The sequence below is a fragment of the Erithacus rubecula genome, assembly GCF_903797595.1.
Source record: "Erithacus rubecula genome assembly, chromosome: 15".
Taxonomy (NCBI): domain Eukaryota; kingdom Metazoa; phylum Chordata; class Aves; order Passeriformes; family Muscicapidae; genus Erithacus; species Erithacus rubecula.
In genome coordinates, this window is record NC_136667.1 from 4,509,823 (window position 1) to 4,522,461 (window position 12,639).

The 12,639-nt window shown below is 47.7% G+C and overlaps 1 protein-coding gene across 1 annotated transcript in view; it reads right to left on the minus strand.

The window, feature by feature from the left end:
• Positions 1 to 6,781, minus strand: part of SH3BGRL (SH3 domain binding glutamate rich protein like) — a 30,702-nt gene extending 23,921 nt beyond the window's left edge. The window contains exon 1 of the mRNA XM_079319361.1: positions 6,439 to 6,781. Coding sequence (XP_079175487.1) covers positions 6,439 to 6,483 — 45 coding nt within the window. The 5' untranslated portion in view covers positions 6,484 to 6,781. The remainder of the gene's footprint in view (positions 1 to 6,438) is intronic.
• Between the last annotated feature and the right edge of the window lie 5,858 nt (positions 6,782 to 12,639).

Here is a 12,639-nt window from a genome sequence, read left to right on the forward strand (position 1 = left end):
GGAAGGAACCTTGCAGACCATCCAGTCCCACTCCCTGCCATGGGCAGGGACACCTTCCACTACCCCAGGTAGCTGCAAACCCCATCCAACCTAGCTTTGGAGACTTCCAGAGACGAAGCAGCCACAGCTGTTTTACCTTATTATCCACAAATTCTGCCTTATTTGGTTGTTCCTCCTAGAGTGAACACCTCACCCTACATTCTTCCCTTTTCTCACTTCCTTATATCATTTAAAGACAACAAATCCAGTCTACTAAAGACAGACTCATCACACATTTATACAGTGGGCTGTTTTTCTTTTGCCCTTTCCCATCCTAAACATCCCTGACATTCTGTTTGCTTTTCATGGCCATGAATGTGATATTTTTGTAGAACTACCTAGTATGGCTCTAAGTCTGCTAAACAGTATTTTAGCAGAGTTTAAGCCTTTTTCTTGCACAGGACTATTGTTTCTTCCCAGTTTTCCAGCTGGGACAGCAACAGCAGGTTGTTCTTGCACTGTTTGCTCAGAGCCCAGCACAGATCTCTGTGGGAATCTCCTGGTCATTGCTGCAGACTGTAAAAGCTGTCTGTGTATTTCCAAATCTTGACTGTTATCTGCTTTCCGTACCTGACGTGCAATCGATTGCACAAGCCAAAAAGAAAATAAATAATCCTTTTCTCTTATCCCACAACAGCTTATTCTCTTTCTGGAAAAAAAAAAAAAATGTAACCTGGCTAATGCTTGTCCAAAACTTTCCAGAAGTGCAGGGGTTCAATATTATGGATCACCCTCCCTCCTACGCTCCAGCTAGCTCAGGTGTGAGGCACAGCTTTCTGCTCTGACTCTGGACTGACTCTGTCCCTGCACTCACTGGGACAGAGCCCAGTGAAGAACAAAATCCATTTGTGCAGCACCTGATTCCCCAAGATCCTTTTCACAGCTGCCTTTGGCTCCTCTCTTCACTGCAACACTCCAGCAACCAAACAACAGGTAGTAGTTACAATTTTACACTCGAGCGCCTTCAGAAGAGGCTGATTCATGCACGGAAAGAGCCCCAGAAAAACTGAACTTCAGATCATTAATTAAAGAAATAAATCACCACATCCACATCTCACAGGGGAAACCAAGTCCAGGAAGGAGCTGGAAGTCAGGATGTGAAAACAACTTCAGCTGTATCCTGAGAGCACAAACCTCAGTCAGGCCAGTTGGATGCTGACCCTTCACATTTTTTTCTGGTGCTTTAAAGCTCAGTCTCACTGCTCAGTCTCTGCTGCCTTTCCAGTGTTAGGAAATGGCCTTAACATTGACCTGGAGGTGCTGTCCCAGGAAGGACGTGCTCCTGGATGGAGGCTTTTTTTTTTTTCTTGGACAAACAACAGCAGATAAGCATTACAATTAAAGCTCTTTCAGGCTCCATTAAATATCTAACCAACAAAAGCATTTAATCATAAACAGAAAGTCTCCCCTGCGTACAGCTGGGATTAAACAAATGGTATTAACACCAAATTTTCATGTTTGAGCAGAAACATTCCTGAATAACAGAATATTAATGTAAGATGTGGATTTGGTTCAGGTTTCCAGCTCTCCAGTCAGTGCCAGAAACTGAGATTGGTGCTTCCAAGGCTGGGCACAAGGAACAGGCAGAGCTCACCTCCCTTTGGCTATGGCAATGATACATCTGTAGCTCTTGGTTTTGTCATAGAGGGGAATATTTCAATTGTGTTTTCAATCTGAACAGCTGAATTCTGACAATGTTTGTGTAGTTCCCTTTGTCTACTCCCCTCCAATCCCTCCTTTCCTGGAAGGAGTAAGAATAACCTTGGAGAGACTCAAACCTTGGCACCCTCTGCTCGTTAAGGCAGATACCAATTCACTGACTTCCACAGGAATTTTGTGAGTGTAACTTTAACGCCCCAGGATAAGCAAAGTTCCGTGCTCAACTCTATAAACATTTATTTAAAACCCACAAGTGCTCAGCCCTGACATGATGCTGTGTGGATCCTGTCTTGGAGCGTGCTGTAGTTCAGAGTTCAAGGGAAAGCCAGCACAAGCTGACACAATCCAGCCTCTCCCCAAAACCTTCCTCTTCTCCCCAAGCACAGACATAATCCTGATACACCACCTCAGAATAAACACTGTCCTACCTGCATATACAACCTAGAAAAATTCTCAGCAAAAAGCCTTTCCTGGCTGTAACTGTGAGTAGGATTTTCCATCTTTCTCCTGCTGTCAGAAACTGGTTTTAGTTAAGCACAGTAGAATGTTTTTTTATTTTGATACATCAAAACTATTGCAACAACTGCAGCCAACTTAATCTCTGGCTCCATTAAAAATTTGAATGCAATATTTTAAGAAAAATATTTGACTTATCTCGAGTTTGGAATAATGACTTTACAAAAAACAACCCAGGAGGCAGATGGAACACATCCGAGTTTGAGTCACATTAGGGATTTTTTCTTTCATCCCAAAAGCTCTAACTCAGAACAACTCCTACCAATTTATTGAGAGAAACTGTTTGGTGAGCACTGGGTCCTTCACACATATTATGTTTCCACAAGAAAGGTGCTTAAAAAAGGCCTTTGGGGGATTTAAATGCAAAACATAATTTTTTTTTATACAATCTACAAATCTCCATGTATTACTTCCCTGGGATTCAAACTTCAGAAGGATGAAGCAGCCTCATCAGCCCTCAGCTGTTGAACAGGGAGGAGAGCTGGTGGTTGCACATGCTCTTATCACTTCCAGCTCTTCTCCAGAACTCTCCTCCCCCAGAACGCTCCAGGAAGCACTTGCCACTGGTTAAATGTCTCCAGTAGCACCAGCAAGTTCTCTGGTGCCTTACTGGGAAAAGAGAAGAGTAATTGCAAGCAAATGTTCAGTATCTAGACCATGGGCCCCTTTCCTCTTCATTTTTTGGGAGGTTGGGAGGAGAAGATCTACATCCTTTCCCAAGCAAGAAGACAATACAAGAAAAATATGAACCCTCCACAACCTTAACTTTGTGAATGAAAAATCAACTAAAATTCCCTTCCCTAAAACCATCCCTAAACAGCAGCAGATCTGTGTAATATGGGACTCTGAGAGATCATCACTTGTTTCTGCTGTGTCTGCAGTAGGAGGCAAGGAAAGAAAACCACTCACACAGCCATGAAAACAAGGGAGGAGGGCAGAGCTGGGAGAGATGGAAATGTGGGATGTAGATCACAAAGATGGAGCACTTGGCTCCAAGGAGCATCTGGACACCAGACAGCTGATGTGGCCCAGAGCACTGGCAGTGGCACAGGGCAGAGCTCAGCCCAGCACATCCAGTGCTGGCACTCCAGTTCCACAGCCACAGCCTCCAGTTTCAGCCATGGGCCTGGAACTGCAGGGGGTGTTGGATGAACCAATTCTCTCCAAGTCCGTGCAGTTGCTGGCAATAAATGCACACTTGTGACCAAGAAGAATTTGAGCAGCTGCTTCCCTTCCCCATGAGATCAACAAAATGGGCAATCCAGCTGCCTTCAGGAAGAAAGGGATTCTGGTGCTGGGAAACCTCTTGCCCCAAAACTCAGTATCAAAATCCTGTAAGAACATCATACACTGGATTTGTGCCATTCAGCTTCTTCCCTCCTTGTATCCTTTTCTACCAGGAGCAAGAGCCTCATGACTCCTAGGCCTCTCTTCCTTTCAGCTCCTGAAGGATTTCAGTGGGAGGGTGCAGTGACACCCCTCCCAGAGCCAGCACAGCCTCTGTTCCTGCAATGCTCCTGCACTTCCAGATGCAGCATTTACATCTCATTTCTGTCCCAGGCTGAGGAACACTGCTCACTCTGACTGTCTGCAATGTAGGAATGCTCCTGGACAGCAGCTCCACGTGCACATTCCCATGTGAGTGTCCTCACCTCATCTTCATAATTACAACCCCAGTGCATCCCTGCCCAGCCCACAGCTCGCTGGCACAGCATCCACAGTGAGGGAGATTAAAGACAAGGGGCCACTTCCCAAGCAAGACTTTCAAACACAGCAGGAAACTGGTGCTGGAAATATCACATTGTGGAGTGAAATTCAAATAGGAGGCCAGACAAGATGTCAATCATCATATTTTCCAGAAATCCCTTGAAACACACTCATAAAATGTCTTTGCTTGGAGATGAGCTTCACTCAGTGTTTTTTCCTCACAGATACATCATACTGAATATAAACATTATAGAGAAAAGTGCCTTGGGGAAACATTTTATACACTGATGTGGCAAATTATATCATACAACAAAGCAGAACTTTGCCAATAATAGACCACAAAATTTGGGCACCCTCCAAGACTCACAGCCCCAGGGTGTGAGGTGAGAAGCAACCTCAACCCTTTTCCCTTCAGTGGGAGACACTTTCTAGTCTCACAAAGGCTTCTTCAGCTTACAGAAATGGGGCAGGAAGGAGGAGATTTGATACTTATTTCTGGTTTGCTTCTACTCAGGCAAATTAGCCTTTTAAAACCCAAAATAACACAGTGCTGGGTGTCACTACAGTACAAAGATGACTTAGCAGGAGTGAGAGCCCTTCCTAGGCTGTTACCCAGTTCAGTCACTTTGCTGCAAACAGCCTTGTCTCTGTCCCATCTCTCTGCAGCAATCTTCTCTGATGTGAATTTTCCATTCCTGGAGTGAGTTATTTCAAATTCAGCATCCAGAAAGGTTTCTCTGGTCCTCCAAGCAAAGCCTGTCTCACCAAGGGTTTTAAGAGCCACAGAAACAACTCATTCCCATTCCCTCCACAGAGGTGCCTCTCTCTTACTTTAGGTTGAAACATCGATTAAAATTCTTATACTGGAAAGAAAATATCACCCAGTGAGGTGCTGGGCTGATCCTGCCAACAGAAACACCCTCAGTGTACGCAGGAATCTAGGAATGTTCAAGTCTTGCTCATTACCACAAGATCCCTTGAGCTGCTCCAGCTTTAGACACAGGCATGAGTGTATGTGTGTGTGTGTATATATATAAATATACACGTCATAAAACTGGCAATTATGGGCACATTACGCTCGAATTCCCCAAAAAACAGACTACACCAACGCTACATTCAAATTCCACAGGCAGGGATGCACAAAGGAGCCTGAAAGGCAGCAGTTAGTCAGACTACAGCTTTGTAACATGTGCAACCCACACAAGGACCACTGGAGAGAACACTAAGCTAATAATTTAAAACTTAATTTAAAACCAGAAAAACACAGCTGGGATTGAGATCTGTGCTTGCACCCCTGAAGCTCAATATCACCAGATAGACAGAAATCAATAGGTGCCATGAAGAGGGCACTGATAAAAATCTATAGCAACTGAAGCAGTCAACTTGAAACCTATTAACAGCTGCATTAGAAAGAAAGGATTACTTTTCCAATCTGCTGCTTTCCTTCCAGATGATCATTCTCTATGAACCCAGCAGAAATCCCTTTGGATCTCTTTTATGAATGAACTACTCAGGATTTCAAGACCCTCCCCAGTTCAGAGTGAAATAATCCTCTGCTTTTCACCACCAGCACCAGCACTGTCAGCGCTGGCATCAAGTTTAACAAAAATGACCCGGGAAGGGAGGGACAGCAGGGACACCTGAGGCACAGGCTCCTGTGCCATCTGCAGCCTGTCACCCCAAGCTTACCAACTGGTATTTCATCTGCTGAAGCCCACAGACCAGCGGCTGCACTCAAGCAAAGAAGAAGAATGCATTGAAGGCTTGTTTTTATCTTCGGTACATCACTGTCCTCCCAAAGTTTGGGGACCTGAAGCACGAACAGTGTCAGGAAAAGGTCATCACACAGCCACAGCTCAGACTCTTTATCTGCACGCAGTAAAAGTCACTGATCATTAACTGCAGTAGCTGGCATTTTCTGAGTCCCTGGCATTTTGTAGTTCTAGCACATCCATACCAAGTGCAACCAAATCCCCCGGATTTCAGGCTCGGAGCATCTCCCACATGGATCAAACAGAAACCAGATGATCCTGAGGATACAGAGCGACACCTGAACCTAGGCACAAATCCCGCTATTTCTGCGTATCTGTTCATTTTCCCTTTGAAAAACACAGTCCGAACTCTGCCTACAACACACTGGGGCCAGAAAAAGCGAAATCCAGTATTCCCAACAGAGCCAGATCCAGAGGCTACTGGGACAGCGGCCACACACGCCTGCCACACTCAAGGAGGAATAAACTCATCAAAACCAAATGACGGACGACACATTTAGAACTGAAGTTCAAGAACAACAACAACACAAAAAACCCAAATAGTGGTGGCTGTGCCTTTCCCAGCACAGGGCGAGGGGTGCGGGAACACCGAGGAAATGCCGCTTTCCGTCGGCGGCAGCCGCAGCACCGCCCGCACAGCGCCGGGCGCCGTGAGGGGATCGCGGCTTCCCCGGCCTCTCCCCACGCTGCCCGGCCGCCCCCCGCGTCCCCTGCCCGGCACAAGTTTCCTCCTGGCGCCGCTTACCGCCGTGGAGCCGGAGGAAGAGGCGATGTAGACCTTGATGACCATGCTGGGAGCGGCGGGATGCGGAGCCGGGCGGGCGGTGGGTGTGTGCGGGCGGCTCGGGCGCGGGCTGGGGCTCAGGCGGGAGGGCGGGCGCGGGGAGGCGGCGGGAGCGCTCGCTCCGCCTCGCTCCGCAGCTGCCACCGCCCGAGCCCGGAAGGGCGGAAAATTGGTTCTTTAAAAAATTAATTAAATAAATAAACGGTGAAAAAGGAAAGGGAAAAAAAATGTAGGGGGAAATGAAAAAAAAAAAAAGGAGAAGAAAGAAAGGGGAGAGGAGGAGCGTTCTCGACGAGCCGCGCGAGACGTGCGGGGGAGGGGGTGGGGGAGCCATGGCGGCGGGGCCGCGCCGAGGGGACGCGGGGGCTCGGGCGAGGTGGCGGCTTCAGGGCGGGGGTGAGAACGGCGGGGGAATCGGGGGACACCGGGGCGGGAAGCAGAGAGAGGGAGGGAGCCAAGCGTGGGGGGTCGCCATGGCAGCGGCTGATTCCCCTCAGTACCGGCTGCCCTCATGGCCGCTCCCCTCACGCCTGGGTCCCCTCAGGAATGGGCTCCCTCATGGCCGCTCCCCTCACGGCTGGGTACCCTCATGGCCGCTCCCCTCACGGCTGGGTCCCTTCATGGCCACTTCCCTCACAGCTGGGTACCCTCATGGCCGCTCCCCTCACGGCTGGGTCCCTTCATGGCCACTTCCCTCACGCCTGGGTCCCCTCAGGAATGGGCTCCCTCATGGCCGCTCCCCTCACGACCCGCTCCCCTCATGGCCGGGTCCCTTCATGGCCGCTCCCCTCACGGCCAGCCCCCGTGCCTTGGTCTCACACCTCGATCTGGGGCACCAGAAATCAAGGGTGGGTGGCTGTTTTTGTGAAATGGTGTTTAGAATTAAGATTTTCCTTTTAAAATCTACTGCAGCGTGGAAGGTACTGCCCAAGGGATGTGCCAGCCCATGCCGAAGGACAGGTGCATCCAGCGGAGTCCTTCGCATTCCTGTGGTTAAAGTATCTTCCACACACAAAAAAAGGCATCAAATCCCCCACATTTTTAATTCTTATAGTAATGGCGACACTCTGTTGAAGGAAATTTATATCCAACACCTGTCTCCCACTTGCCTCTGGTACTCCAACTATTACCTCATATATATTTTATTATCTATTCTGATAGCAGGTTCACAACAAATGGAAAATATGTGCAGTGATAAGCACAGGAAGCTGCAATTTTACACCTACAAGCTGAGATGAAAGCAAGATGTTTGTTCTGCTCTTGGCGAAAAACAAGAAGGTATTTCTGAAATGAGTTTTCTAAACAAGCTTTCCTGTTTCAAATTATTAGTTTTTCTAAAAAAAAAAAAATTTAAAAAACCCGTTGAATTAACAAGTATTGAATTAAGTCATCTATATGTGCTTTATTAATTTGCCAATAGTAAAGGGAAAAAAACTGCTTTGAGGAGGACATGCCTCAATTTGATATTACTTATGATACTTATCTGAATCTTTGAAGCAGTCGTGAGTTTTAAATATGTTTGAAAAAGCAATAAACCAAAATTTATTGAGGATGATGGTACGTCATAAAAATTCCCTGGTTCAAGGAATTTCAAAATTTAATAAAATAAATGGTGTACTTTCTAATCTGTTTAAAACAAACTGAGTTAAATCCAGGAGATTAAAATTCTTCAAGGAATGTTTCTTCACTTGTTTTTGTGCAGCCTGCTTGAGAAACACCCCGGGAATTCCTGTTGGCTCCAGCGTGTAACCTGATTCATGGCAAGGAACGCAGGAGGGAGAAACCACAGCTTATCAGAAAGAAGGAAAAACAACACAGGTGGAGGACGGGAGAGGGAGGGTCACTTGAACTTTGGGCTCCCCTGTCATGCTCCTGGCTGGCTGCCAGCTCTCCTCTCCTTGGAGACTTGGAATCAGCTCCTCAGAGGTGAGATTCACCTGGAGCGAGCTGCACCTCGTCCTCCTGCCTCCTAAAAACGCTGCTGTCGTCATTACTCTCCAAAGTGCACTCTAGGAAGCATTTTATCTTCATGAAATGAGATTTATTAAGTTAAGAGCAGTACACGAATCAGGTATCGTTGACACAACTTTGTTTTCTTGACTCATAAAAGTAAATTTTCTACTTTATTGGTGGGAAAGTGTGATGTTTTTTATTCCCACGCTACTCCTGTAAAATTCACGGTGTTGTTTTTGTTTGCACTGTTAAACATTTGTGAAGCTGTGAAAGATCTTTCACACAGTAGACCAAAACCTAAAGCAAAATGACCAAATTTTAGGTGTTCCCCAAAGGGTAGCCCAGGGGATTGGCCATCCCAGAGTCATCCTGGTCAACACAATAAAACACGGCCAGTGATGGCAAAGATCCTCTCGTTTTTTCCTTAGAGCACAGGCAAGGATGGAGCTTTCCTAGTGCTGGCAAATTAAGCTGTTTTAAAATAGAACTGTAAGAGAATCTCACAATGAAAGATACTGCAGTAATCAACTGCAAATTCCCTCTTGTCCAAAGGTCAGGAAGAATATATTCCACAGCTGCTTTGTAACCACTGAGAGAAATTAATCCAGAATCCACCTGCGAGTAACGTGAGGCTGTGCCAGGGTCCACCCTCAGATCGTGCTTGTGCCAGAGGAGATGATCTGGATCTGTGTGAAATGGAGAAGGTGTGATGGGCAAGGGATGTCAGCTCAGTGCTCTCAACAGGAAATCAGAAGTCCTGCTTCATTCCCAGCCCCAGCCTGGCAGTAACTGCAGCCAAAGGGAACCGTGACTCAGAGCATCAAAGTCTCCTGGCTTTGCCTGTGTCCTGCTGCATCCCACGGAGGTGGAAACTGCTCCCCTGCTCCAAAGACTCCGTGGGAGCAGGTGGGCAAGTCCAAGAGACCTTCCTCATCTGGAAACTCAGCAAGGCCGGCTTTGCTTGATTTATGTGTAACTGTGGCAGCGCTCAGACTCGCTCAGCACTCCCAGACCTGCCGGTCCCGGCTCAGCCTCCTAGAGCCAGCCCAGCCCCCCAAACCTGGCTCAGCACCCCAGACTCGGCTCAGTTCCTGAGGTACGGTTCAACCCCCCGCCCAGGCCTGGCTCAGTTCCCCCAGGCCCGGCTCAGCCCCCCCAGGCCCAGCTCAACCCCCCCCAGGCCCGGCTCAACCCCCGCCAGGCCCGGCTCAGCCCCTCCAGGCCCGGCTCAGCCCCCCCAGGCCCGGCTCAGCCCCCCCCAGGCCCGGTTCAGCCCCCCCAGGCCCGGCTCAGGCCCCCCCAGGCCCGGCTCAGCCCCCCAGGCCCGGCTCAGCCCCCCCAGGCCCGGCTCAGCCTGCCGGGGCGCGCCCCCTGCTGGCGCTCGGCGGGACCGCGGGCAGGGCCCGGCCCGCTCCTCTCGGCTCGGGAGGAGGAGGAGGAGGAAGAGGTGGAGGAAAAAAGGGAGGAGGAAGAAGAAAGGGAGGAGGGAGTGCCCTGCGGCTCTGTGACACACAGGAAGCCCGAGGACGTGCCTTGCAGAGTGGGGATCAGCAATGCTTTCAAAGAACCCTGGAATCATGTAGAAAAACCCTCTGAGACCATGGATCCAACTGTTCACGCAGCACTGCCATGGCACCACTAACCCATCTCCCCGAGTGTCACATCTACACAATTTTGACTTACAAAAAAATTCAAACCCACAATAAGTCATTTTTCAGTCTTGGCAGGAGCAGACTTGAAAGATGATTTCTAGTACCAGGCTGCCACAGAGGGCTTACAGGAACATGCAGAAAAGACAAAATTGGGGCAGAAAACCCCAGTGAGATTTTTGCATGTGTTTGTGGAGGAGGAGGAGGGTGGGGAGTTCCCAGACAGGAACTCACCAGCTCGCCTGAGGATCTGTCTCACGCCAAAGCACCGGGTTGGGGTGGAACCAATGGACACAGCAAATAATAACAACCTAACCATTGCCAGATGGTCCTCCCTGCACCCCTGGAGAGGGTAAAAGTGCTTCCACACACAGCCTCAGGACATGGCTGGTGCTCCCAGCTTTTACAATCCATTCCCAGCAACTGAGAGAGTTGTGCCCAAAAAAGCTCAGCAAAGTTTCACAAACCATCCTACCTTTAGCACTGATTTTGAACTTATTTTACTAGAAGTCTCCCCAGAAGCCATTGGAAGATTCCCAGAGGATTTGGGGGCCAGCAAGTGTGTGAGCAGACCCTTTAACCAAAGCTGACTCAGTCCTAGGAGACCCCGAGGCATCTGCAAAGTCCAAGACTGTGAATGCAAGGGGCTGTCTCCAAGTATGTAAAACCCCCAACACCTTATGGCAGGCAGCAGATGCTGATTTACAGCCCCATTTCCTTCCTTCCAGCTGGCTCCGAGCTCACAGCCAGCAGGAGCTGCAGGTTTCTCACAGGATGGGCTTGAGAAAGGCAGGATTTAGTGTTCAGAGCACAGAATGTGTTCTGTCCAGCCCAGGCCTGGCTCAGAGGGAGCCAGACAAGGCTGTTGGCAGATTTCAGATTTGTGTCTTCTGCCTTTCAGGGCAGACAACCTTGAAGGCCCAGTTGAGCAAAGTGTCCTTAAACAGCATTAACAGAATGACTATTCCTGTTATTTGGGCTGAAAACCTGGTATCCCATAGAATCTCAGGATGGTTTGGGTTGGAAGAGATCTTCAAGCTCATCCAGTGCCACCCCTGCCATGGGCAGGGACACCTTCCACTAGCCCAGGTTGCTCCAAGCCCTGTCCAACCTGGCCTTGGACACTTCCAGAGATCCAGGGGCAGCCACAACTTCTCTGGACAACCTGTGCCAGTGTGTTGTAGGTGAAAATAGACATTTCCATTTATTTGTATGCACCAAGTCTGTAAATAATCTCCTTTGTGTCAGATGAGGAAATACATGTTCTGGTTTAGAATGCTTGACTGAACATCTGCCCTAGAATGGAGTGCACCAGCTCCCAAAGGTGCCAGCATTTTTCTGTTGACTATCAAAGTAGTCCAAACAACTCCAGTGTGATCTCCTGCTTTGGGATAGATGCCTGAAGCTCCCTGGAAGTCATTCTTGTATCCTTTTACCTGTGTTTTATGTTTAATACAATTTCTGGAGCATGTAGTCACCCCCTTCACTATCAGGGACCAGCTAAGCCAAAGGTTTTATTGAAGCACAGATAAACAGACTCAATGAGAATCTTAAGTTCCTCATCCTCATCTTCCCAAATTAATAAGCTCTAAATGTTTTATTGCAATCAATACTGAATTTGACACATAAATCAATTTTTACCCAGGACAAACCACAGAATCACCCGGGACAAACTATAAAATTAACCAAGCACAAACCTCTTCTGTAGATCAATAATCCACTCATCCCAAAAGTTATATAAAATAAGGCAGAAGGACACTTTAAATATCAGGTACAGAACACAAAAATGTGTTTTGTGGTATTTTGCCAAAAAATATGTATTAATATTACTGGTCATATGTACCACGACTATGATTTCTCTTCCTCTGAACTCATGACTGTGGGGCTGTTAAATGAACCAGGCTGAAAGCAGAATGTGTGGAAAGGAATCTCCCAGAGTTCCAACCCCCACAAATTTTAGCACAAAGGAATGAGAAAGGAACAGGTATCTGACTGCCTGTTCCAGGAAGGTGAGAAGTCAGTCACCCAAGAGTGATTTAGATCTGTTCTGCCTTTATTCAGGAATGTCCTGATCTACTGCAGTTCAAGAAGGTGGTCCAGGAAAACATTCCTGAAGTACTACAGATCTCTGATATCAGGAGCAGGCCTTCTCCTCTGCAGGATATTCCCAATTTTCAAACCATTCCTCAGCATCTGAGCATCACTGTAAGTTCAGTGTGGGCTGTTGAGACTTGCCATCCTGTGCTGGTCATTTTTGGTTTGATGTTTCTGTTTGCAGACTGGATGGATTTTCCTCTGGAATTAACAACTCCTTATAGAAAGAGAATTCAAATTTTAGCATGGAATTCTCATTGAAACAGCAGCACACAAAAAGATGAATTTCTGATTTGTTGCTTTGATTTGAGATGGTGCATATATTCAGTTTTAGGTGATTTTGTACTGAATAAAAAATGCCAGTTTGGGCAAAAACATCCAAAAAGTAATGTTACAAACTAATGCTCCAGAATAAACTTATTCTCCTGGTTAACAACCAGGTCTGTCATTTCCTGCATAGTTACAG